We start from the raw sequence: 26,365 nt of genomic DNA on the forward strand, positions 1-26,365 counted from the left end.
TTTAAATAGCTTCATGCAAAGAAAATTCAATTGGATCCAATCGAATCGCACAAAAGTGCTTCAAACTTCAACTGCCATTAACACAACGTGGATGGCCATTTTCATTTTTCCCCCATTTACATAGAATTGTGTAGGATATACAGCACAGAAGCAGGCCTTTTTTTCCCAAAACCAATACATGACAGTTTTTTCTATTCCATTGGAGATTTTGATGTCATATTGTATCAGGTCAAAGATGCTTGGTGTATTATTAACTTTTCCTAATATAGCAATACAGATACAACACAAACAACTTGCATTTAACGTAGAAAATCGTGCATAGGAGCGTTATCAAACAAAATCTGACACAACATAATAACTCAAGAATTATTAGGGTAGATGACCAAAAACCTGGTCAAAGAAGTCGGCTTTAAAGAACAGTTTAAAATAAGAAAGAAAGGTAGAAAGGCGAGAGGTTTAGCAACTGAACTCCAGGGCTTAGGCCTTGGCAAATGAAGTCATGGCTCCTATTAATGATATAAATCTGGCATCCTCAGGACGCCAGAATTGGATGAGCGCAGATATCGGAGATGGGTTAGGGCTGGAGGATAATGCAGAGACAGAAAGGATGAGAACATGGGGAGGTTTGAAGGCAAGGATCAGAATTTATAAAATGAGGCATTGCTTAACCGGAAAGCCCGTAATATCGGACCAGAACAAACATATAACGATTTTAAGATCCAATACAACAATAATTAGATAGGCATATGTGGTGAACTTAACTGATCTGTTGAAACTTCTATCATTCCCTTCAACCAGTTAATCATGTATACTATCCCATGGGCGTTTATTTCAGTGAGAAAATCTGCCTGCCCTGTCCTGGTGTTACCAAGTTAGGGGTTTGCAAACTACAACATTAAATTTGAAATCCTCACTGCATAGATTTTTTTTTCTGAATAAACTTTCTCAACATCAGCACAATTTCCACCAATCTAATTAGATCATTCCATGTCTGCACTTTTCCTAGGATAAGACAGCTTAATTGAAGATCTCTCGATGAGTAAATTTGGGGCATATCTATTGCAGGACTAAAGCTGTAAACGTGCTATAGCAGGAATATCTGATTTTTCTTTATCCACCTTTTCAATTCAATCTAGAATGTTAACACGTTTTCTATCTGTACCATTAAACTTGTAAGTGAATTCCACAGCCTCCCGACCTATTTTGTGAACATATGATTCTTTTGTTCCAAATATCTTATATGTAGTATTGTATCTACAATTGTTAATCCAAGGTATAATCCAAGGTAATCAACCATGTCTTGCCCCATGGGACCATGGCAGGCTAAGCTGGAAGTTAGCCCATGTCTCTACATTGGTTTTAGGCTCAGAAGCCGCCGCTTTGTGACCTGTCTGTGGCACTTATAAGATCGAGTGACGATAGAGTTGTTGGTTTGCTGAGTTGCACCATATAAACCTCACTGGTTGTCAGCAGTTCAACTGGTTTGGGTGCAATTACAATTGGTCGACTATAATCAATTATGGTCGATTATCGCATCCTTCTTTAACCCTGGGTATTGATTAAATCATCAACTTATCAGCTTCCATGGCGATATGAATAATGAGATGCTTGTTGCCGCTTCCATTTTCGCTCAGTAATTACATGCTGTCATGTGTATGTGCACAGAATTAACATTTACACACGAATTTTGAGTTCGAACATTGAGACTACTTGGGGTACCCGTGCCATTCAGCTGGTTATATCTATTATATGAAGAGAGGCAAAAAGAAACATCGACAGCTACCTGCACAGGCTAGATCTAATGGTAATACTTTACCCACAGGTTAAATGACACATCGAAGCAATAAGGCACAATGTGATGACGTAAAATTACCTTCACTGAAGACAGTTAATTATGCCAGTGGGATAAATCTACCCCCTCTCCACCTAGCCCCCAGAAGGAGAATTTCTCAGCCAGTTCTTAAAGGCGTAAATATTTTGGAAGAAAATAACATTTCATTGACTTTTTGGTAGGGAGCATGAGGCCAGTTTTCGATTTCCAGTTAGATTTAAAGACAAGGCAAAACTGAGATGCAAATTTGTAGGGGAGATTAATGCGGCTACAGACGTTATTTGTAATTTTTTTTTAAATGGAAAGTAGACTCACTCTATAGTTTCTGGGGCAATGTTTTATTTTCGACATACATTCGCTCTTTCCACTAAACCTTGCCTTAATTTATCCATATTGCAGAAATTAAAATCTCCAACTGCATCGACTCTATGTTCATTTTCATTCTATTTACAAGTACTCCGTTCTCTTCACTAAATGTATCTTTATATGTAATCTATTTGCAAACAAAGGCATAAGCAAAAGCAAAGAAACTCAATCAGATTCGATATTTAAATACACAGACTGACAGGTTTGGGCAGTTATTGTCATCACTGAAATGATAACAAAGAACTCTTGCAATGAACAATCTAATTCGAAGTCATCTTTCTCCTTCTCATTTGAAAGTACTCAATATTTAAACACAAAAGATCATATTTTGCTCCAAAATCAAAGCAAACAAATCCCATCAATGTTTCCTAACATGCATAGTTTCAAAGCAGCCGCTAATAAAATTTCAATGAGCAAAGCGGGGATACTTCCTGCACCATAATGCAAGGGAGTTGAAGCAAATTGCAGTGTCCAAAAACGCAGCCCTGACTGGAGATACAACTTTCGGGGTTAAGCTCGAATTGGTCATGAAAATACAATTCCAGTAGCACCAAATGTACAATCGAATTTACATATGCTTTAAATCATCCCGGTGCCCGACGCTTCTGTCAATGGAGCAACACCCACTCTCACCGCTCGTTCTTCCCCCAACACTTCCACCCATGCCAAGAGTGAATAATTTGACACTACATCATAATTTCAATTTCCTGTTGTTATAACCAAGGCTGGAGTAATGCACTGTTTGTTCAGTACCACTCCATAGGTCACAGAATATTTGCAAAGCTTCACTCCTACCGGAAATGAGCCAAATTAAATACTTTATATATCTCCCAGAATACAGCAAACCAAACCAGGTTTCGTTAAACAACAACAAAATTAACTATTTTTAAAAAACTAAATCTTAAGCAATAATGAGACAAATCTATATATATGAAAAGATTTATAACGTATTTTTCTTCCTAACCCTCATGCACATACACATGCATTGAAAAACTGGTTAACTAGGCCAAAAGGTACTCTGGTGTTCAACTGTTTATTAGGAATAACAAAATATCTGGTGGTCATAGTCGGGTAGGATATTTCCAGATTAGTGAGGTGTCCCAGAGTCGAATAGCCATTCGAGGTCTCTCCAGGCACGTTTAATGAACAGCCTGTGATGGGTAGGCGTTGAAGGCAATTCATCTGCAGCAGGCATCATATAGATCTTTCAGCAAATGGTGCAGCAATATGTTTACTTAAATTTTAATGTAGCAGTCTGGCAATAGAAGCTTTCTTGAGATTTCAGAATCTCCCAAAAACTCAAGTAACGGGAATCACTCTTGAGACAGAGATTTTCCAGAGATTGGAGGTAATAGTATTTTGCTGCATTTAACAATACATGCTTCCTCTATGCAAAGGTGCCTTTCTCCACAGAGCGCAGCAACTCCTCTTTCTCCGAGTCTTTTCCTCTCCAGGGGTCTTTTCTCTCTCCAGGCAGAACACAGCCACAACACAAATGTAGGACTCTTTTTTTCATACAAGAGCAAAAAGCCTTCCTTTCAAAGAGATGTCTTTTCTGCTCTGCAAACACAAGTCCCAGACTGTTTGTTCTGTCTCCTGCCTGTCCAGCACTGGTCTTTCACAAAGCCAAAATAAAAGTGAAACTCTCCAACAATAAGTCATTTAACTTGCCATTCCACTTCCTGGTGTTTGGAAACAGGTTGCCTTGCAGTCTATGCCCCAACCAGTTCAGCATTCTATGTTCTGGGGGAATAATACCTTTTCTTTCTCAGTCTTTCAAAACACAGAACTCCAAGTTTTCTTTTTAAAAACCAAAACACTTGTAACACGGTGCACAAAAATTTATCATTGGCCAAATGGTGTTAGATCCAAAATAGTGACGTGCAATATGAGAATGGTCCATATTTCTAAAAGAATTTGGCTTCAGACGAAACTAACTATCATTCTTTCGAAGGGCATAAATAGGTCCAACTTTATGTCTAGGCTGCAGGGCCTACATGAAGTCTCCTTTTCGTCAACTCTTTACCATTAGATGGTATTTACCTTCCAAACCATCTATTGAGATGGCTATCCACATTCATCTTCCCCACACTCTGCACGTATCCGAGTAAACACTGCCCCACCCCATCCTCCAACGGTTGTCAATGCTGAAATCCAAACTCTCAGCCTATCCCTTAGGCTGCTCAAAGGTATACAGCTGACTATATCACTTTCTGTGTACGCTGTGAATGTCCTTCCATCTCAGGTGCACCATGGCGTCACATTGTATCGACATGACATGGAATTTTAAAAAATGTAATACACCTAATGCAGATTGTGCAAATCTACCTTTATAATGCAGAGATTTATATTTTTATTCTTTCATTGGGATTTGTTGTCCATCCTTAATTGCCCTTGACCACTAAATGGCTTGCCAGACCTTTTCAGAGAGCAGGAAAGAGTCAACCACATTGCTGTGGGTCTGAAGTCACACATAACAACAGAAAATTTCCTTCACTCAAGGACATTAGTGAACCGAATGGGTTTTACGACAATCGATGATTGTTTCATGGCACCATTACTGAGATTAGCTTTCAGTTGCAGATTGTTAAAAATAATTGGAGTTGTTAATTAATTGAACTTAAATCCCACCAGTTGCCACAGTCGGATTTGAACCAATGCCCCCTGGGAATTAGGGACGGCACTGTGGGCTACTAGTTCAGCAACATTAACATCACCGTCGCACTACTCGATCAAAGCAAACTAAATACCGTTTGACTTTATCTGTTTGTTCAAATTACTTCAATACCAATTATGCAATGCTCTTTTGACACTTGAGATTGCTCTCAAGATTTAACACGACCTCGTTTGAAAAGCAGAAGCTTTGTGTTTCCAAAACAATCGACAGCGTTGACTTACTCCAAAAATAGGACAGGCAGTAATAATCGTACAGATAGAACGTGTATACTACCTGCTTCTCACAGTGTTAAGGGGAAGCGGCTTATGATCAGCTAAAATTTATGGTTAGCAGTGTTTCACTGCATCACTGCTCCAGCTATGCTCTAATACTATTCTTTATTTGTTTTGATGCGCTTTATGTGCAGATTTTATTTATTGCCATTAAATAAACGGCAACCGGAAAACGCAAGTCTTCCGACATATTCACAATCTAACAACCGGGCGGGGCAATATAATTTTTTCTGAAGTTTCAAATTGCACTATTTTGTGGTATATTTGCAAATAGACCTGTAATTTTAATTTCGAGCCAAATAATAGCACCGCAACTTGATTCTTGGTGAGTTAATATCGTTGAAAATGTGTCTAGATATGCGGAAACCCTGGGAGAGACGCGGTAAAATTACGACGCTGACTGGAAGAATAATACATAGTGGCAAAATCTTTGTTGCTTCCGCTTTCTTCGGGTTTAGTAAGACAAAGAATAAATGACATAAAGTATTAATAGCCCTCATTCAAGCTGAGAGTAGATTTAATATTTTAATTATAGTTATTCTGGAAAATCGAATGCAGGAACCATATAGCATTACACATCAAACGGTGAACATGCAAATAATGAATTGGAAAACGTTTCTTAAATGGTTTTAAAGGCAGGTTGACATTAGCAGTTAGTTAGGAACATAGGAACGGGAGTAGGTTATTCAGCCTATCGAGCCTGCTCCGCCATTCAATATGATCATGGTTGATCATCCACTTCAATGCCTCTTTCCCACACTATCCCCACTCCTTTATATTATTGTTGTTCAGAAATCTATCAATCTACAGATTAAACAGACTCAATGACTGAGCTTCCACAGCCCTCTGGGGTAGAGAATTCCAAAGATTCACAACCCTCTGAGTAAAGAAATATATCCTCACATCTGTCCTAAGTACCTTCCCCCTCATTTTGATATGGTTTCCCCTGGTACTCCACAACTAGGGGAAACATCTTACCTGCATCTATCCTGTATCCCTGTCAGTATTTTGTAGGTTTCAATGAGATCACCCCTCATTCTTTGGAACTCTAGAGAATACAGGTCTGGTTCCCCAAATCGCTCTACATCGGACAGTCCTGCCGTACTGGGAAAAAGTCTGGTGAACCTTCGTTGCACTCCCTCTATAACAATAATATCCTTCCTTAGGTAAGGGAACTAAAACTGCACACAGTACTCCAGATGCGGTCTAACCAAGATTCTCTACAATTGAAGCAAGACTTCGCTACTCCTGTACTCACATCCTCTTGTGATAAAGGCTAACATGCCATTAGGCTTCCTAATTGCTTGCTGCACCTGCATGTTAGCTTTCAGTGACTTCTGGACGAGGACACCCATGTCCCTTTGTACATCTACATTTTCTAATCTCTTATCAAATAAGAAATACTCTGCAGCTCTGTTTCTCCTACCAGAATGGATAATGCTAACATTTTTCCACATTATATTCCATCTGCCACGTTCTTGCCCATTCACTAAGTCTGTCCAAATCCCCTTGAAGCCGCTTTGCATCTTTCTTACAACACACCTTCCCACCTAGTTTTGCGAACCTGAAAATATTAAATTTGGTCCCCACATGCAAATCATTCATATATAAGGTGAACAGTTGAGGCCCAAGTATTGATCCTTGAGGTACCCCATAGTCACAGCCTGCCAATTTCGAATGACTTGTTTATTCCCACTCTCTGTTTTCTGCCTGTTAACCTATCCTTAATCCATGCCAGTACATTACCTCCTATTCCATGTGCTTTTGTTTGCTAACTAACCTCCTGTGGGGAATTTTATCAAAAGCGTTCTGAAAATCCAAGTGTACTGCGTCCACTGACTCCCCTTTATCAATCCAATTAGTAACATCCTCAAAGAAAGACCAACAGGTTCGTAAAACATGACTTAGCATTCATAAATCCTTGTTGACTACGTCCAATCAGATCATTATTATCCATTTAGAATAGATTCTATCGTTTCCCTTGTACTGATGTAAGGATAACAGCTCTGCAGTTCCCTGTTTTCTCTGTCCCTCTCTTCATAAATAGTTGGGTGACCTTTGCTACCTTCCAATCTGCAGGAAACATTCCAGAATCTAGCATTTTGGAAGATGATCACCAGTGCATCCACTATCTCCATAGCTACCTCCTTCAACACTCTGGGATGTCGAATATCAGGTCCCAGGGACTTATCAACCTTCAGCCCAATTAATTTTTCTAATGCAACCGTCTGCCTATTATTAATTTCCTTCAATTTCTCATTCTCCGTAGTCCCTTGGATCTCTAGTTCTGGGAGATTTCTTGATTTCTTGTAGCTTCCTCAGTGAAGAGTCACAAAGTAATCATTTAGCTTCTCTGCCATTTCTCTATTCCCATTATAAATTCTCCTGACTCTGCCTGTATTGGACCCACATTTGTTATCGCCAAACGTTTCCTTTTTACGTACCGAAAGAAGCTTTTACAGTTCTTTATTATGTGTTTTCTTTTTGTGCTAGTTTACATTCATATTCAATTCACCCTTCCTTTATCAGTTTCTGTTCACAATACATTGTTCAAAGTCGTTGTAAACAGAATGTCGGCAAGTTGTAAAACTAGTGTTCCAGCGATTCTCTGGGATTTCAACTAACATAGCCCATAGACTTCTAATTGACAAGATGAAAAGTGATCGAATTTTCAAAAAAATAACTGTCGACTTATCATCCTCCCAAGATATCCATTGTTTTTCTGCTGCCCATCTCTTATTGCGTGCAATACTATTGAGAATGGCATGTTTCCTATATGACATATTTGTGCACTCAACATTTCGAGACAAATTATTCTGATCCTTTCATCATCATTGGAGAAATGAGATATATGACTGGAGCTTTCAGTTGCTGCACAAGTGGATTTAGTTATGCAGTATCATAGAGGAAATTCAGAGATATGTTGAAAAATATGATTATGCATTCACTGGCTATGAGTACTAAGTGGAAGAAAAATTAACAACTTCATCGAGTTAAAACTATTTTATTTATCTGACCTTAATATAGGTAGTGCAATGGAAATAATGTGCACACGTACAAAAGTTACTTGCCATGTTCCAATATTAATTTATAGACAGCGTTCTGGAGGAACCAACTAGACAAGACTCATTTTAAAAACTGATTGCAGCATGTGATTAAGTGCTTGTCCTTCAAGTATATTTTTACTCTTCTTTAGTGTTTGAATAGCAACTCGCATCAAAAGGAAAAGACGATGTCGCGCTTAGTGATTCGGCAACCGAAACAGAAGCACTCTTCCGGGATAAATCCATGACTCGCCCCTTTATAACTCTTTGTCAGTCGAGAAAGGTCATTTAATTGGGTTAAAATAGCGTTTTAGAGATGTTAATTCTTACTCTTCTTTCTCACCATACCATGAAATCTGATTAACGTCTTCAGAGGTCTGTTGGAATAAAATGTATCATGAGCATAAGCAAAACCTGAGGCAGGCGGCAAGAATAAATATTTTGAGCCTTTACATTCAACATAGAAACGTACCAAAAGTTTATAAATAAATATTCAAACTTAACTATTTGAGAGGACAGGAGTCGGGAATTAATTACTTACTGACTGCAAACTTTGAGAAGAAACCGTAAGGGTGGAGTCAGACATCAGAAGAGAACCATCAAGTCAGTTGAAAAAAAAACTAAAGAGGTGGCGATTTGAAAGATTTTGAATTAATTTAAAGTAAGACATGGCGCAATAAGTACAGCATACATTACGATGTTGCTAACAACATTCGACTTTGTTTCATATGCAAATTGGACAGCAATCTCAGAGAGCCCAGATGTGCAGTTAAATTGCAAAATTCGAAAGTTGCTGTTCAGGATGTGGGTCTTTGATATAAGGTGCATGAAAACGGCATCTCACCAAGTGGTTCCCCACTGAAGTTAACTAAACGGTGAAATTTACCGTACTTGTGTCATCGGTACGGAGGAAACTTGCCACAGAAATGTAGACTTTTTCATATTAGTTTACTTTCCCTTTTTAACTGCGAAATTAGTCTCAATATTTGCCATTTAAGTCCTCTGAAACTGAAAATTAACTTTGGTTCGAGTAGATTCTCAATCATTCAGATATTAATTGTTGTTAGAAATTTATATTTAAAATATTGAATTTTTTACCTTCGCTTTTTTCCCTTCTGATCCAATCATTGGTTCCCTCTCATTTTTTAGTTCTCTGTACCTGATTTGACACTGAATTCACTATTGCAACTTACACTTCCTGGTTCAGCCTCTGCACTGTTCATCAACAATGCTTCAATCTGATTAATTAATTAGGAACACTGTTAAGTTCAAAACGGTCCCCGATGCCGGGTGGACAGCATCGCGCAATTTCAATGTCCCACTTGCAACAAGTTGCTACTCAAAGGCTCATGGAAATTAAACGAGCAAGATCAAGTCTAACGAATGGCAGGGGCTTTTGTTTCGCCAGTTGAAGAAAATACCGCCCAATTTTCTTGTAACTGTAATTTTCTAAATCTCTAAAACTCTTTATTATGTTTATTTAGCTCAGTGTACTTTTATTCGTGGTGTATCAAACCTGCGGATAATTAAAATGTGCTGCAATTAATTTAATATAAATAAACTTGCATAGACAACATGATACAGTTAACGACATAAGTCTGATTGCTCCAATTGATGTAACTAGTAAGATGGATAAGGGGGAGGGGTGGTGGGAACGACTGGAAGTAATGTATTTGGATTTCAAAAATCTATGAACTCTTCTTATTTCTGAGTACTTACGCATAGTGTGATTGCAATGTCTTGTCCTAATCTCATTTCTCCAAACTATTATGACATATGTTGCATCTCTCTGCTGTGGGCTCTGAACTGGTGGCAGTTTGATGCAGTGTATATATTACACTTGGATCAGAGGTGCTCAACTTAACCAAATACAGCAACAGAATGTTATGTTGTACATGAAGTTCAAAAATCCCTTCTGGAAGACCTACAGGAATCTGATGACAATGCCTATTCCACAGTCTTAAGCATCATAAGGAGCTGAAGGAGGGATATTTTCTTTCAACCCACTGCTCTCTCCAGCTCAGAGTGAGCTTTCTTCAGCAGCTTCATTCTTTCCGAACACTATGGGGTAGAAATTTGTCTCGGGGGGTAGCGGAAAATGAACCATATCACATCGGCGTCTGTTACACACCCTGCCTAATCTCAAATCATTTTCCTGCAATGAACACGAAATGGACAGATGCAGACGTCTCATGCGATACCACTAGCTTTCTTCCCGTGCATAACATGAAATGCTGCCCCTATTATTTTAGGTCATTTTCAGGGATCAAATGGGTTTCGTTTTGTTTAGATATACAGCACTGAAACAGGCCCTTCGGCCCACCGAGTCTGTGCCGACCATCAACCACCCATTTATACTAATCCTACACTAATCCCATATCCCTATCACATCCCCACCTGTCCCTATATATTTCCCTACCACCTACCTATACTAGGGGCAATTTATAATGGCCAATTAACCTATCAACCTGCAAGTCTTTGGCATGTGGTAGGAAACCGGAGCACCCGGAGGAAACCCACGCAGACACAGGGAGAACTTGCAAACTCCGCACAGGCAGTACCCAGAATCGAACCCGGGTCCCTGGAGCTGTGAGGCTGCGGTGCTAACCACTGCGCCACTGTGGATTTTTTGGCAGTGCCTCATCTGTACCCTATCATTCGCCCTATCAATATTCTGTATGATTGCAGTCAATGCAATTGTGTATTAGGTGGGGTGAGTAAAGGACAGCCAATGTGACGCCCCCAGATTTGGGTTTTACCCCCAAAGCAAATTCCCATCCCAGAAAATAATCCCTGCGCCGAAAGAAGGAAGTCCAATGATCTATAGAATTGACTGTGCTGCTTTCTGGGACATGTGTCTCCATATGCCACTTCCAGGACTGAAGAAGCGAATTTCTGTTCACCGGCCTTACTAATAATGACGGTTCACTAAGTCATCCAAATGAAGGAAGGATGACCAATGAACTGGGCCCGATCACGACCAGCAGCATTCATAAGAAGTGCTATAGAGCCCAGGGGAGGCACTCCAGCCTTTCCTGGTTCGACATCAATTAAAAAAGATAAACCTTATGTTCCCAATGTGTGCTTCAGGTAGGCAGTAAGCAGATGTAGAAAACTAGCAGAACAGAGCCAACACCCATTTAGCCCAGATTCGCATAATTGTCCTAAAACAGGCGTTAGCTCCCACATTAGCAGAAAAAAGGAGTCTGTTTTATCAAACAGGAAGCCTTAATGACGATGGACCCATTTTCAGATCTAACATCTCTCTGGCGCAAGATGTCACTTCCTGAAACTAAAGTAGGTTACGTCTGATTTTCGCCCATAAAGTGTGGAACAAAAGGTTGAATTTTGACACCTGGATCTATTACACAGTTGCACCCATTGCAACTAAATGAATAACCATACAAATATCGTCAATGAAAATGCGGAATGATTCAGAGGCATTCCGATTTTCTTTTATCATGACTGTCACTGCTCCAAATGTCATGCGAGTTCAGAAGGTCAGGTGAAGACTCTCACTGAGCATATAATAACTCACTTGGATTGCTTCTTTAGGGAAGGGAAGACTATAAGACATTAATGCATGCAATATCCTGACAGGGTCAACTGGTTCAATACTCTCTCGTATCTGGCCACCGACAGATGGAGAATACATATCTTCAGTGCAGCCACACCTACTTTCTCTCCCCCAATAATCTTGATCTTCACCACATTGTCACCAGTACAGGTAGATGCTTGCGGAGCATAAATCACCAGTGGGAGCTGGAATGGTAGAAACCTTCGCCATCAAACTCATACTCCACACTAAAAGCTCCAAAGTAGCTGAAAAGCACTGTACTATCACTTGTAGGAATGCAAATAGCAGGCAGATAAAAATAAGGATTTGAGATTATCCATAATCACCTACACTGGGGGTGCCTCTGTCCGGTGGTTCACATTTATTATGATTATTTCCAATATCAGGCATTGATTCCTGCACAATTGTGAAAATAATCTAATTTTGAGACGAAGACCGAATTTAATCCCCTCGGCGATGTTGGGAGTAACTCGTTGGATTTGGCTCCGAGGAATGTGGGTTGGCTGGAGCACAAGCAGCAGCTGGAAGTAGGCTCTGAGAAGAGGAGGGAGGCCAAGTCAAAGGGGAGATTACAGGCCAGCAGCATATTTCTTGGACGCAGAGCAGCAATGTTGATCAACAATCTGAAATAGACCTATCCAGGATCTGATCAGTTCCACCACTGTTAGAAGTTCTTGTTGAAGGTTTTTCGTTTTGTTTTCTCCACAAATGGCAGTTGCATCTTATATACATCATAGAACACAATGCTCATTCCAAATACACCTACTGCCTAACTCAATTAAGCACATTGGTCGCCAAATCCAGGCTCGGGGCAACAGCGCCGTGCCCACAGTGATGGCAGAAAAGGGCCGGCAAGTCTTTTTCCTTGCATTTTAAGTGTTCTTACTGCCTTGTTTCCACGGCGTTGGAGCTCTGAATAATCAGCCCTATGGAGTCAATCGGGCATATTTCAAGAAACAAATAGTTACAAAACGCCTATTACCCCACCAGTATTGATACATTGTTTTTACTTTTTTTTTTCACAGAGCCCAATAGCATAATCATTTTTAGCAATCTATTTCGTATATTCACCGCTCTCTGTTAAATAGGTAAATCTCAAATTTCAGTGCAACTTTCCTCCTCTACCCTGACACTGAAGTCAAAGAAAAGGGAACTTTGGTGTTACGTACAATGATCGGCAATTCTGGCAGCGCCCGTTTTAATACACCACTGATATTGCAAGTGCGTGGGTCTAAAATTCGGCCTTATGGAGTCCTGAACAGACAGTATGATATCGATCACCTATTATAAATCACGTTTGATATTCAATGTTGTTGCAGTCAGTGATATTGATTATGGGTGGGGAGCATAATTGGAAGATTATTTGCTGCTCCATGTTCTGTGCTGCAACCCAAGACAAATTTCTTCGCCCAAATCTGTCACTCTCATACCTATCTGTTTCTAAACGTTCTGGTTCGTGAAAAATAAAGTTTCATTTGGCACGAATGCTATGTACATCACCTCTATATGATGTTCCTTTAAAATTAGTTGTAATTGAAACACTGGTTATTGCTGTCTGAGATGATATGGAGCACTTGTTGCCAGTGTTATAACCGCTCAGGACAAAGCTCGCAATCAAAATATATGATTCTGATCGCGGTGGGAGCAACGCACTGTCAATTCAGTCCCATTGTTGCACAGATCATATTATATTTATTTAAGCTTTCCAAATCGAAGAAAAAAGCATCCAAACTAAACAATCTAGTAACCCTCTAATGAAGCGAACCAAACCAGTTAGTTTTAGATATCAACAAATCAGCTATTTATTTAACAAAACAAAGATCATAAACACTACTAAGATAAACCAATATCTAAAGTTCTCATAACGTCCTATGTAAAAATCTAACGCCCACATTTGCATACATATACTCAAACAAACAATAGTTTTGTTTTTAATGTGCTGACTGGAAAAAAATAAAGTCTTTGCAAGTTACTTTCCTGATGAATGGCGTTTTCCAATACAGCACAGTCAAAGTTCACTTGTAGTCTTCCAAGGTAGGATGGAACAGAAGGTCCTTCCAAAATGGGGTTCAACAGTTCGGCTGTTGTAGTACTAAACTCGTTTTTTTTTAAATTTCTTTATGGAATTAATTTGTCTTGTAATAGACAGAGCTAAGTGAGCCCATAGCCAACGGATCAGATCTAAGTTTTGTAGTCCTGCTCCAGCCCATTGTCAATTTTGGAGAACAATTCAACAACTACCAGGTGGAGGTGGCTCCACAAATATCCGCATCCTCAATGATGAGACAGCCCAGCACATCAATGCAAAAAGATAAGGCTGATGCATTTGCAACAACCTTCAACCAGAGGTGCCAAGTGGATGATCCATCTTAGCCTCTTCCTGAAGTCCCCAGCATCGCAGATGCCAGCCTTCAGCCAGTTCGATTCATTCTGGCCAATTACTGCCCCATCAGCTTACTCTTGATCATCAGTAAAGTGATGGAAAGTGTTGTAGAGATTGCTATCAAGTGGCACATGCTTAGCAATAACCTGCTCAGTGACGCTCAGTTTGTGTTCCGCCAAGGCCAGTCTCCTCCAGACCTCATTACAGGTTCAGTTTATTCATGGAGAAAAGAGATGAACTCAAGTGGTGAGGTGGGAGTGACGGCCCTTGACAGCAAGGCAACATCTGTCCGAGTATGGCATCAAGGAGCCCTAGCAAAACTGGAGTCAACGGGAATCATGGGAAAAACACTCCACTGGCTTGAGTCGGCACCTAGTGCAGAGGAGGATGGTTGTGGTTGTTGGACGTCAATCATCTCAGCTCCAGGGGTTTCTAAAGGTATTATCCTCGGTCCAACTATCTTCAGTTGCTTCATAAATGACCTTCCTTTAATCAAAAAGTCAGAAGTGAGGATGTTTGCTGACGATTACACAATGTTCAGCATCATTTGTGACTCCTCAGATACTAGAGCAGTCCGTGTAGAAATGCAGCAAGACCTGGACAATATCCAGGCTTGGGTTAATAAGTGTCAAGTAACATTCGCACCACACAAATGCCAGGCACTGACTGCCTCAAACAAGAGATAATCTCACCATCTACCTTTGACATTCAAACACATTACAATCGCTGACAACATCCCGGGGGTTATCATTGAGCAGTAACTGAACTGGAGTAACCATATAAATACCGTGGCTACACCAGCAGGTCAGAGGCTAGGAATTCTGGGGCAAATAGCTCACCTCCTGACACCCCAAAGCCAGCAATGTGATGGAATACGCTCCATTTGCCTGGATGAGAGCAGCTCCAATAGCACTCACGAAGCTCGGCACCATCCACGACAAAGCAGACCGCTTGATTGGCACACCATCCACTATAAATTTCCTCCCTCCACCATCAACACACACTGGCAGCAGTGTGTACCATCTACAAGATGACACTGCAGCCACGTGCCACAGTTCCTTAGATAGCACCTTACAAACCCATGACCTCTACCACCTAGAAAGATAAGGGTCGCAGTTGTATGGGAACACCACTACCTGCAAGTTCCCCTCCAAGTCACATACCATACTATTTTGGAACTATATCGCTGCTCCTTCACTGTCACTGGGTCAAAATCCTGTAACTCCCTTCCTAATAGCACTGTGGGTGTACCTACCCCACATGGACTGCAGTGGTTCAAGAAGGCGGCTCACCACCACCTTCTCGAGGGCAATTAGGGATGAGCACAAATTTCTGTCCAGGCCAGCAATACCCAAATGCCATGAATGAATAATAAACAAAAATAATCTGGGTTAAACTCAGCCCAGTCTAATGAGTTGAAATATATGTTGGCTTTACGCGCTCTTTGTTCATTAAGTCAATCAAGCTCCTCCTGTGGTTGAAAATACAACACAAAATGAATGCTCTTCATCGGCAATTGCATAAGAACAACTGGCATGATGGATGCTTTAGGAAATGGGAAAATATCGTTGGTGCTGCCAGGGTACATTCATGTATGTGGAGCTGTATATAACGAGGCGCTTTCCTCTGCAAAAACCTGACCAGAGAGTGCTTCGAGAGATGCATAGGTACTTGAAATGAGAAGGGATCAACTACCGACCACCATTATCCCTCACCTTGATGATGAACAAGAAGAAGCGAACATGAAAACTATCACACACAGTGCTCTCTGCAACTTTTATTTATCCTGGTTGGGCTACAAAAAAAAAACTTTACATACTACATTTCGTCTATGGACAAATTACACTTTAAAATTTACTGAATTTTCCGAAAGTTGTGAGCTGCCTGTTTACTTCAACACACAATGCATTCCACATTGCCGCATGAATATGCACGCATGTTCCTTAGAGAGAACATTTCTCCCTTCCCACTGGTCCCATTCCCCCTCTCCTTCCCTTCCCAGTGGTCCAATTCCTCTTCTCCTGGAAGGACCTATGCTACCTCCATTTCTCACTGGTCCCAATTCACCTCTCCTCCAAATGTCATATTATACTTCCACACTCACACGTTACAATGTATCTCCCTTCTCTCCTCACAAGTCCCATGTTCCCTCTCCTCTCACGTATGAGGTTCTTGTTCTTTTCACTCTGGTCCTATCTGGTACTATCCTACCTCTTCTCTTATACGTCCCGATGTACTTCCTCTCCGACTGATCCCATACTCCCTTTCCTTTCACAGGCACCACTCCACCTTTCCTCTCTCACGTCCCATTCTCACTCTGCTCTCACCAGTCCTTTTCAATCTCTGGTCATACATGTCCCATTCTATCTCTCCTCACACATTTTATTCAACCCCTCCTCACATCCGAGTCATTCTACCTCTCCTCACATATCCAACACCTGGAAGGTTAACTCCTTTTGCCCGACACAACCGCTGACATTTTCAGATGTAGATCACATTGCAAAAGGATAGTGGAGGATGCATATAGCTTGAAAGCCGGAGTGTGGATTACAAACAACCATAAATATCTATCCATTCTGCCAAACAGTGAAATGAAACTCAAATAATCTGGTCCCTCATCCACTATCCATGAACAACGATTCAATTAACCTGGGGTTTCCAAGTTTGTGTCGCTCACCCATTGCTAAATGTAAGTCTTCATTTGTCATGCTCCATATATATGATCAATAACCCAATCTACATCATGGACTGGCCGTCAAAAAGCATTTGGTGCTCATGGAAATTATATCCATTGATAAACGTCACTCCAGACTGTCTATGCTGACCTGGCCATGACAGGCCGTGCCCACTGGATTTATGAAATTTCAATGCTGCGGGAATTTGTGGACTCTCAGGTGGAGCTGACGTTGTGGGCAATTGAGAAACGCTGAATGGGGAGTCTGCCTGACTGTTTTACTAAACTAGAGTTAGCAACCAGATGCTCTGCGGGTCCATCGGTATTGCACAGCTCAGCCTTTCTCCTCATAGACTGAAAAGTCTCGGAGAAATTTCCGCAAACCTCTCTCCCTTCCACACCCACTGACTGATGAACCCAAAGCGCTCTCACGTTCTGAAGCTCAATCTCTGCTGAAGCTCCTCGCCTTCAGCCTTCTCGCCGAGCTGCTCACTCTGGAGCAATCTCCTCCTTCCCACTCCCACCTGCCTGCTCGAGGTAGCTGTTCTTCCATTACCAGATTCCTTCTCTCACGAACTCACTATTACTTCAATCATATTTACACCTTTCCCCACATAATCTCTTCAGGTGTTCACATTTTTGAAGTTTGTGTTTGATGCTCCATCAGCTCTGGTGTGGGCACCCAGCTGTTAGTGGCCGGCTTATTTCAATGCACAGTACAATACAGATTGTTGGGGAGTTGCAGAAGCATGCAACTTCGAAGATTGGTAACGCACATGGGTAGCTCAAAAAGTGCAGGGCTGACTATAAATATCCCTGAATACAAAGTGTTCAGACAAGATAGGGAAGGAAATAAAGGAGGAGGGGTAACAGTATCGATTAAGGGGTGCATTACAGTGCTGGAGAGGATGTGTTAGAGGGGTCAAGGATGGAATCTATTTGATTAGTACTAAAAAATAATAGAGGTATTTATTAATGTATTGCTGGGTGTATTCCAGAAGCAACCAACTAATGGGAAAGATATAGAGGAACAAATTTGCAAGGAAGTTGTAGAGAAGTGAAAGAATTAAGGAGTTGTTATAATGGGGGACTTTACGAATATAGACTGGGATAGTACTAGTGTAAATTCCAGAGAAAGGCAAGAGTTTACAGAGTGTGTTGCGAATTTATGCATCACTATGTTTCCGATCCAATTAGAAAAGAGGCATTGCTGAACGTAGTGCTGGGGAATGAAGTGGGTCAAGTAAATCAAAGTGACAGTAGGGGAAGATATATGATGGAGTGACAATGTCATCGTTAGGTTTAGTTTAGCTATGGAAACTGACAAAGAGCAGTCAAGTGCAAAAATAATTTATTGTGCGAGGGCAACTTTCAAGGGGCTGAGAATGGATCTGGCTCAAGTAAGCAGGAATCAAAGATTTGAAGGCAAAACTGTACGAGAACAATGGGCTGCCTTTAAAGACGAGATCATTCAAGTATAATGAAGGTATATGCCCACGAAGGGGAAAGGTAAGGCAAACAAATCCAGACTTCCCTGTATGAAGAAAAAGATAGAGAGAAGGTGAAGTAGAAAATTGTGCATATGACAGTTTTCAGCTGGATAATATAATTCCAGGCTGAGTATAGAAGTTTCAGAGGAAAAGTGAAAAAAGAACTAAATAAGAGAAGCAAAGACAGAGTATGAGAAGAAACTGACAGCTAATATAAAAGAGCATCCAAAACTGTCCTATGGGCATATAAATGGAAAACAGTTGCTCGAGGGAAGAGTGAGGTTGATAAAAGACCTAAGACCGGATTTACTTATAGAAGCAGTGGTCATGCAAGACGTGCTAAATGAATACTTTGCACCTGTCCTTAGCAAGAAAGAAGATGTTGCCCATTTTATATTGAATGAATAAGTAGTTACGATACTGGAGGGGCTAAAAATCGATGGAGGAAGTATTGACCTAACGTTGAAATGTCACCAGGACCGGATGAGATACATCCAAGGATACTGATGGAAGTAAGGGAGGCATTTGTGGAGGCACTGGCTATAAACTTCCAATACAACCTTATATACAAGGGTGGTGCCAGGAGACAGGATAATTGTAAATCGTACACCCTTGTTCAAAAAGGGTGCAAGAACAAGCTCAGCAAGTACAGGCCAGCCAGTTTAACCTCTGTGGTGGAAGAGTTTTAAGAACCGATATTTCGGGGCAACATTAGCAGTCACTTGGACAAATGTGGTTCAATTAAGGAAAGCCAGTAGGGATTCATTAGCGGAAGATCATATTTTATTAACTTGATTATGAGTTAACAGAGAGGGGTGAGAAGAATAATGTGATTGATGTGGTGTAAGTGGACTTCTAAAAGGCTTTTGATAAAGTGCCACAAAGCAGACTTGTTAGCAAAGTTAGAGCCCATGGAATGAAAAGGACAGTAGCTCCATGGATACGAAATTGTCTGAGTGACTGGAAATAAAGCGCATTGTGACCAGTTGTTCTTTGGACTGGAGGAAGGTGTACAGTGGGGTTCCCTAAGTATCGGCTGTAGGATCACTGTTTGTCTTGCTATATATTAATAGCGTAGACTTGGTTGTACAGGGCACCATTTCAAAATTTGTAGACGATCAAAACTTGGAAATATTGAGAACAGTGAGGAGGATTGTGATGAACTTCAAGAGGTCATAGGGAGACTGGCAAGTGGCAGATGAAACTTAATGTTGAGAAATGTGAAGTGATTCATTTTGTAGGAAGAAGGAGGATGGACAACACAAAATACAGGGTGCTGTTCGAAAGCGGTGCAGGAGTAGAGGGGCTGGGCGGTGTGTGTGTGTGTGTGTGTGCATAAATCATTGAAGCTGACAGAGGAGGGTGAAAAAGCAACCAATAAAACATAAGGGATACTATGCTTCATAAATAGGGGCGTAGAGGACAAAAACAACGAAGTTAAGATGAACCTGCATAAATCACTGGTCCGGCCTCAACTGCAGTATTGTGTCCCGTTCACGGGCACCACCGTTTATCTAAGATGTGAAGTCATCAAGGAGGGTGCAGAAAGATTAAAGAGAATAACTCTAGGGATAAGGAACCTCAGTTATGTGAATAGGTTAGTGAAGCTGGGTCTGTACTCCTTGGAGAAGACGAGATTAAGAGGAGATTTGATAGACTTGTTCAACATCTTGAGGGTATGGACAGAGTGCAGAGGGAGAGGTTGTTTCCATTGGTACAAGGATCCAGAAAGAGAGGATATTGATGTCAGGTGATTCGCAAAAGAAACAAAGGCAAGGTGAGGAAAACCTTTTTTTTTATGCAGCTTGTGGTTGGGCTGTGGAAAGCACTGCGTGAGAGCGTGGTGGAGGCAGATTCAATTGAGGCTCTCAAAAGACAATTGAATAATTATCTGAAGGGAAGAAATGTGTATGGCTGTGGTGAAAAGGCAGGAAAGTGTAACTCAGAAAGTAGATCTTGCAGAGAGCTACTATGGACGCCATGGGCCGATGGCTTCCTTCTATGCTTTAACAATTCTAAGGTCCGATGATACTTTGATTTCCCCATGTGTTGACATTACCGTCCAAATGCAAAGCTTGTATTTAAATCTATCAAAAACGTAGATTCTAAAAAAATTGCGATTCTATCCGTTTTTGTGGTGATGCTTACATTAGTATTTGGATTTGAATTATTTCCCAATCACTGTTGTCCCAAGAGAAAGTGCTTAATATGCTTACTCAGATAGCTGCAATTAACATCAGTTACTATGCAGATCTCACGAGAGCTCTCTCCAGCATATATGAAGGCTTGATCTGAAGATTTCTCGTCTGTGTGCGGTTAACTCCAACAAACTTCGTTGCTTCTCAGAAAATGGAACGCCCAATACTTAGATGGATAGAAAAAATTTACTACCCGATTCTTGCACTGCTTGGTGTTCCTGGTAAGGCAATATTGTCTTTTATTTTTTTTTTAATCTTTGAATATGTTTAACCGTACTATTGTTATTTCTGCCTATGTGATAATTGTATCTTTTCATTCTGGTTTATTTGCTGTATGAGTTGGATGGAAATCCAATTTCCAAACATTATTTTAAATGAATGATATCGTTGAAAGTAGTTTCTTTATGAAATTTGTAAACCAAAATCTCCTACAATAGTGTGCTTTGTACTCCTCTTGTTGATAGGTTAGAGAGGAGAAAAGACTATTGTCTGCCCACTGAACGGTTAACATTAACAATTGAAACTTCCTCCTGAAGTCCTCATTAACGATAAAATCCTTAGGAGCGGTAACGCAGCTGCTTACTGGGTTGTCACTATGAGCAAGTATCTTTTAAAATGTTGGAGCTAAATAAAGAGTGGCATCAATCTTGGAGCTGCAGAAAGCACTGAATCATTTCAAGGGACAGGGGACACTAAACCTGGTTTGTCCAACAGATGGCCTGTGGTCCAGGATTTGGACCGCAAAAGGTTTCCATCCAGCCCGTTGATGTAAACAGTACCCGGGCTGTTCCTCATCCTCACCAGGAGTCTGTGACTGGAGAGGAGAAATTTCCCATTGCCAGACCAAGATGGCAAAAAAAAACCGACCAACCGTCTGCTGAGTATTCCCACTACCTGCAACTGTCAGGAGAAGAGGGAGGGACGGGAGGGGGGAGTAACACAGAGATAGAGAGCAAGAGGGAAAACAGAGAGAGGGCAGAGAGAGAGAGAGAGGCGGAACAGAAAGCGAAGCGGGCATAGAGAGAAGGGGACAGAAAGAAAAAGGGGGCAGAAAGACAGAAGGGGGACAGAGAGAGAATGGGAACAGAGACGGGGGAATGAGAGAGAGGGAGGAAGGGAGTAAGAGGGGACGGGGGACACAGAGAGCGAGGATGACACAGCGGGAACAACACCAACAGGGGACAACAGGGGACAAGGGGGTGGGGGGAGAGTGAGAGACAGAGTGCTTAAACTGTCTCCTGACAGAATGATACTTATCCAGAATACTCCGCATTGTTACATAAATTGTGTGCGGGAACAGACTGACTACTTGTGCAAGAAAAAGAAATGTCAGGTATCTCACTAAATTAGTGTCCAAAATAGTGAAGAGAAAGTAAAGCGTATACGTTATTCTTCTCATTGAAAGCTTCTTCACAAAACTGTGCATTTGTTGTTGTTTTGAGTTATAGTAAGATTTTTAAATGCCTTTATCTTTCCGAAATTGTCTCACCGGCCCCCTATGTAAGACAAAAATTGTAATGTCGCTGCCCCAAGCGAAATGCACAACCCTGCTGTCAACTATGACTCAAGAGCAGGACGGCGTTCAGATAATCAGATGTATCTGAAAAGGGGGTACTGACTGAAGTCAGTATGAGAAGAGATTTGGCGAGGTTTCTGCTCCCACTGGCGAGTTTGACATATGCTAGTCCTAGCTACTGGTGGTTCATTTACTTTTTGTAAATAGAATAAAATGAGTGATTTGGTATGGGCCGTCCTATTTAGTCCACTTCAGATTTTTCTTTGCATTATTGTAGAAACAATAAACCTACTGAAGGTAGCCACGGACCCATTACGCTATTTAAATAAAACCAGACTTTGTAGAAGGGGTAAAGGAAGCGGAGACCATCACTACTCCATTTTACTCCATTTCTCGCCTAAAACGGACCTTAATTCAATATTTATTTTAAAAAATCCTATGGGTTGGCTTCAATGAAATTAAGCGTTGGGGAAAAGCGCTTAACAGACAGCCCATACACCAGCGGTGAAATTCCAAATCGGCTCCTTGTGTCCAGTGTGTTTGAATCCTGACGTGTACTAATAATGTAGAAATCTCAATTTTTGTTCTGTTCAGGATAGATGAAAAATAACAGTTTTCCGAGAACTCCCCAGTTCTAACCAATGTGGATCAATACATTGTTTGGACCACACTGGGAATGTGTTTGTCTGTGTTAAGTGTTTCATGTCACCGCCAATGCAGCACCAGCAATCAGTGTCCCATCAGTGTTATTCTGGCAACACCTCCAACCTTTTTTTTCTTTAATTTGCCCGCTGCATTGCAAATGAGCTAACGAATGCAAAGTGATTAAAGTGTTTAAACTGTCCATATGCGAATGCATACCTTTCTACTAATTGCAACGTACTACATTTTGAGGAATACAAATCTGGGACATCACATGGATGCCACTGCCACGGTTTGAAGCGGATTAACTATCGGGTTGTGTGTAGCTGCCTTACAATCGAGTTTGAAATATTTTGATATTACCTTAGACTGAGAAACGGAACTCCCATTGGTCACTATAAGGATCACGTGCCTAGATACCACTCGAGCCATTTGATGAAAAGACAGTATTAAATATTAAAGCAAAATACAGCGGATGCTGGAAATCTGAAATAAAAACAAGAAACGCTGGAAGTAGTCAGCAGGTCTGGCAGCATCTGTGCAGAAAGAAGCAGAATTAACTGTTCAGGTCAGTGACCATTCTTCAGAACTGGTAGATATAAGAAATGTAAAAGATTTTAAGCAAGTAAAGTGGGGGTGGGGCAAGAGAAAACAGAAGAGGTGTTGATAGGACAAAGTTACAGAATAGCTGACCAGAAGGGCATGGGGAAAAGACAAACAATATGTTAATGGTGTGCTGAAAGACAAAGCATTTGTACAGATAGAGTGCTAATCGACTGAAAACTGAACAGCCACAAGCACAAATATGACAAAAAAAAAACAAAGTGGGTAGGCACAGTAGAAGCAAGCTGAACAAACTAAAATAAAATGAACACAAAAAAAAGATAAAAGAAAAAATAACTAAAAATAAAAGTAAAATGAGGGGCCCGTCATGCTTTGAAATTATTGAACTTAATATTCAGTCCGGCATGCTGCTGGGTCCCTAATCAATAAATGAGATGCTGTTCCTCCAGCTTGTGTTGATGTTCACTGGAACACTACAGCAATTCCAGGACAGAGATGTGACCATTTTATTTTTATTTTTTTTATTTTTTTCATTTTTATTTTTTTTCTTTTGCGTTTATTTTATTTTAGTTTGTTCAGCTTGTTTCTACGGTGCCTACGCATTGTGGGTTTTTTCATGTTTGTGCCTGTGGCTGTTCATTTACGGTCCATTAACACCCTATCTGTACTAATGCTTTCTCTTTCAGCATATCATTAATATATTGTTTGCTTTTGGTCCATGACCTTCTGGTCAGCTATTTTATGACCTTGTTCTCTCAACACCTTCTCTTTTGTTATCTCTTGCCCGCTTTACTTGTTTTTTTTTACGTCTGCCAATTCTGAAGAAGTGTCACTGACCTGAAACGTTAACTCTGCTTTTCTCTCCACAGATGCTGCCAGACCTACTAAGTATTTCAAACGTTTATGTTGTTATATTAAATGTTGATTATATTATAACACTATTACACACTACAATGTTCAATCTCAGAATTGCTTGTGAAAAAGAACAAAAGCCATACAAAAATAGTTCCGACTTATATTAGCATTGATGCATTTGTAAGCAAGGCACTGAAACCGTAGGAGTGGTGCTATAAAATTTATGCGTCGTGATTTGTGTCCAGGTGTCTGTACCACTAAATAGCAAAGGTTCACTTAATTTCTAGAAGTTACCCAATTTCATTGCAAGTTATTATTTCCCTTTGGTGTAACTCAGGCAATTAATGATGTCACTTGTATGGATAAATGGTAATGTGCCCTCACGATTTCCAGGTCTACGTGTTACAGAAAAGAGAATGACCAGATTGAAGTGAAAATCAGCTTAAATATCACGTTTTTGTTCGAATTCTTTTCATGTCCATCAGCCTGATTTATCCATTACTCTCCCATTGCAGCCAACCTGATGACCATTGTGATTCTCTCCCGGGGGAAATGCGGCCTGTCCAAATGCATCACTATTTACCTGCTGTCCATGGCAGCCGCCGATCTATTGGTCCTGATATTTGATGTAGTCCTGTATCAGCTGAATGAATCTTATTTCCTAAATTCATTCCTGGACTACACTCCCGTCTGCAGTCTGAAATTCTTCCTACTTTTTGCTTCAATTGAATGTTCTGTCTGGTTAACTGTCGCTTTCACCATTGATCGATTTGTCGCCATTTGTTGCCAAAAAATAAGAATGCGATATTGCACAGAAAAAACTGCAGCAGTGGTTGTAGCAATAATAGGGGGACTGAGCATTTTTGAAAATTTACCAATTTACTTCACGTTTGAACCTCACATAATAATTGACCATGTATCGTGGTTCTGCGCTCTGAAATCAAATCTCTACACTGTGTGGATTGCATTTTTATGGCTTGATACAGCTTTAATGCCTTTCATTCCATTTTTCTTAATTCTGGTATTCAATGGTCTGACCATCAAGCACATTCTACTCACAAACAGGATCCGGAAGTGTCTCCGGAGCAGCAACAGTGACCCAGAAATGGAAAACCGAAAGAAATCCATCGTTTTGCTGCTGGTGATATCTGGCAGTTTTATACTGTTATGGATGGTAACTTTCATTCATTATGTATGTGTACAAATTACAGATGTTCAATACTTGCTCACAGACTACAGTGATCCTTTCACCATTATGGAACGAACAGGATATATGTTGCAGGATTTGAGTTCCTGCACAAATACTATTATTTACGCAGCATCCCAGCATAAATTCAGAGAGCAGTTGAAGAATATGTTTAAGTTTCCCTTGGTTCTAATTATTAAGTTACGGCAATAATTGTAAGGTCTGACCGTAACCAAACCCGACGGCAGAGAATTTAGAGTCGCTTTATGTTAGTTTAGTTTAGAGATACAGCACTGAAACAGGCCCTTCGGCCCACCGAGTCTGTGCCAACCATCAACCACCCATTTATACTAATCCTACACTAATCCCATATTCCTACCACATCCCCACCTATCCCTATATTTCCCTACCACCTACCTATACTAGGGACAATTTATAATGGCCAATTTACCTACCAACCTGCAAGTCTTTTGGCTTGTGGGAGGAAACCGGAGCACCCGGAGAAAACCCACGCAGACACAGGGAGAACTTGCAAACTACACACAGGCAGTACCCAGAATTGAACCCGGGTCGCTGGAGCTGTGAGGCTGCATGCTAACCACTGCGCCACTGTGCCGCCCTAATTATGAAAAATGGGCAGCAGCCGAACAGCCGTCTGTTATACTCCCAATGCCATTTTCTTTTCCTTCAAGATTAATGGAGAAGAAGATGGGCGGGGTTTATAAGAGCGGCGGAATTTCTCCCGCCTGATTTGCACCGCACCTGAATTTGAATTTTACCCCAGGTTGGGTGCAATTTTCAACTCTGGCGCAAGTGGTGTCATGGGCTGAATTTTACTTATAAGCCCCAAGTCCCAACATTGGGACCGGAAGCGGGTGGGGCTTTGGTGGGCGCAATAAGCTAACGGTCTAACGTCATTACATTGCAATCGGCCAATTAAGAGTCGGGAGGTGCGGCGACCGTCCAGTTAGAGGACGGAGGCGGCAGCGGAAAACGTGAGGGCGGTATCAGGTGATGCCACGGAAGCTTATGCCGCCATATTTAAAGGACTGACAGCCCTGCAGTCAGTACTGACTGCTGTTGCAGTGCC

General features: G+C 41.0%; 1 protein-coding gene across 1 annotated transcript; it reads left to right on the forward strand.

Annotated features, from left to right (window-relative positions):
* Window positions 1-378: 378 nt before the first annotated feature.
* Window positions 379-25,488, forward strand: LOC137345819 (probable G-protein coupled receptor 139). The gene is made up of 2 exons (XM_068009068.1): window positions 379-439; window positions 24,605-25,488. Exons 1-2 carry the CDS (start codon window positions 379-381, stop codon window positions 25,486-25,488), a joined length of 945 nt encoding a protein of 314 aa, XP_067865169.1.
* The last annotated feature ends 877 nt before the right edge of the window (window positions 25,489-26,365 follow it).

The sequence above is a fragment of the Heterodontus francisci genome, chromosome 29 (assembly GCF_036365525.1).
Source record: "Heterodontus francisci isolate sHetFra1 chromosome 29, sHetFra1.hap1, whole genome shotgun sequence".
Classification (NCBI taxonomy): domain Eukaryota; kingdom Metazoa; phylum Chordata; class Chondrichthyes; order Heterodontiformes; family Heterodontidae; genus Heterodontus; species Heterodontus francisci.

What these genes read in the sequence shown, in the direction of transcription:
- LOC137345819 (XM_068009068.1), top strand. Translation starts at nt 379, where the DNA reads ATGACCAAAAACCTGGTCAAAGAAGTCGGCTTTAAAGAACAGTTTAAA. An exon ending in GTTTAAAATAAGAAAGAAAG is followed by an intron (nt 440 to 24,604) that starts GTAGAAAGGCGA and finishes CTCCCATTGCAG; the next exon opens with CCAACCTGATGACCATTGTG.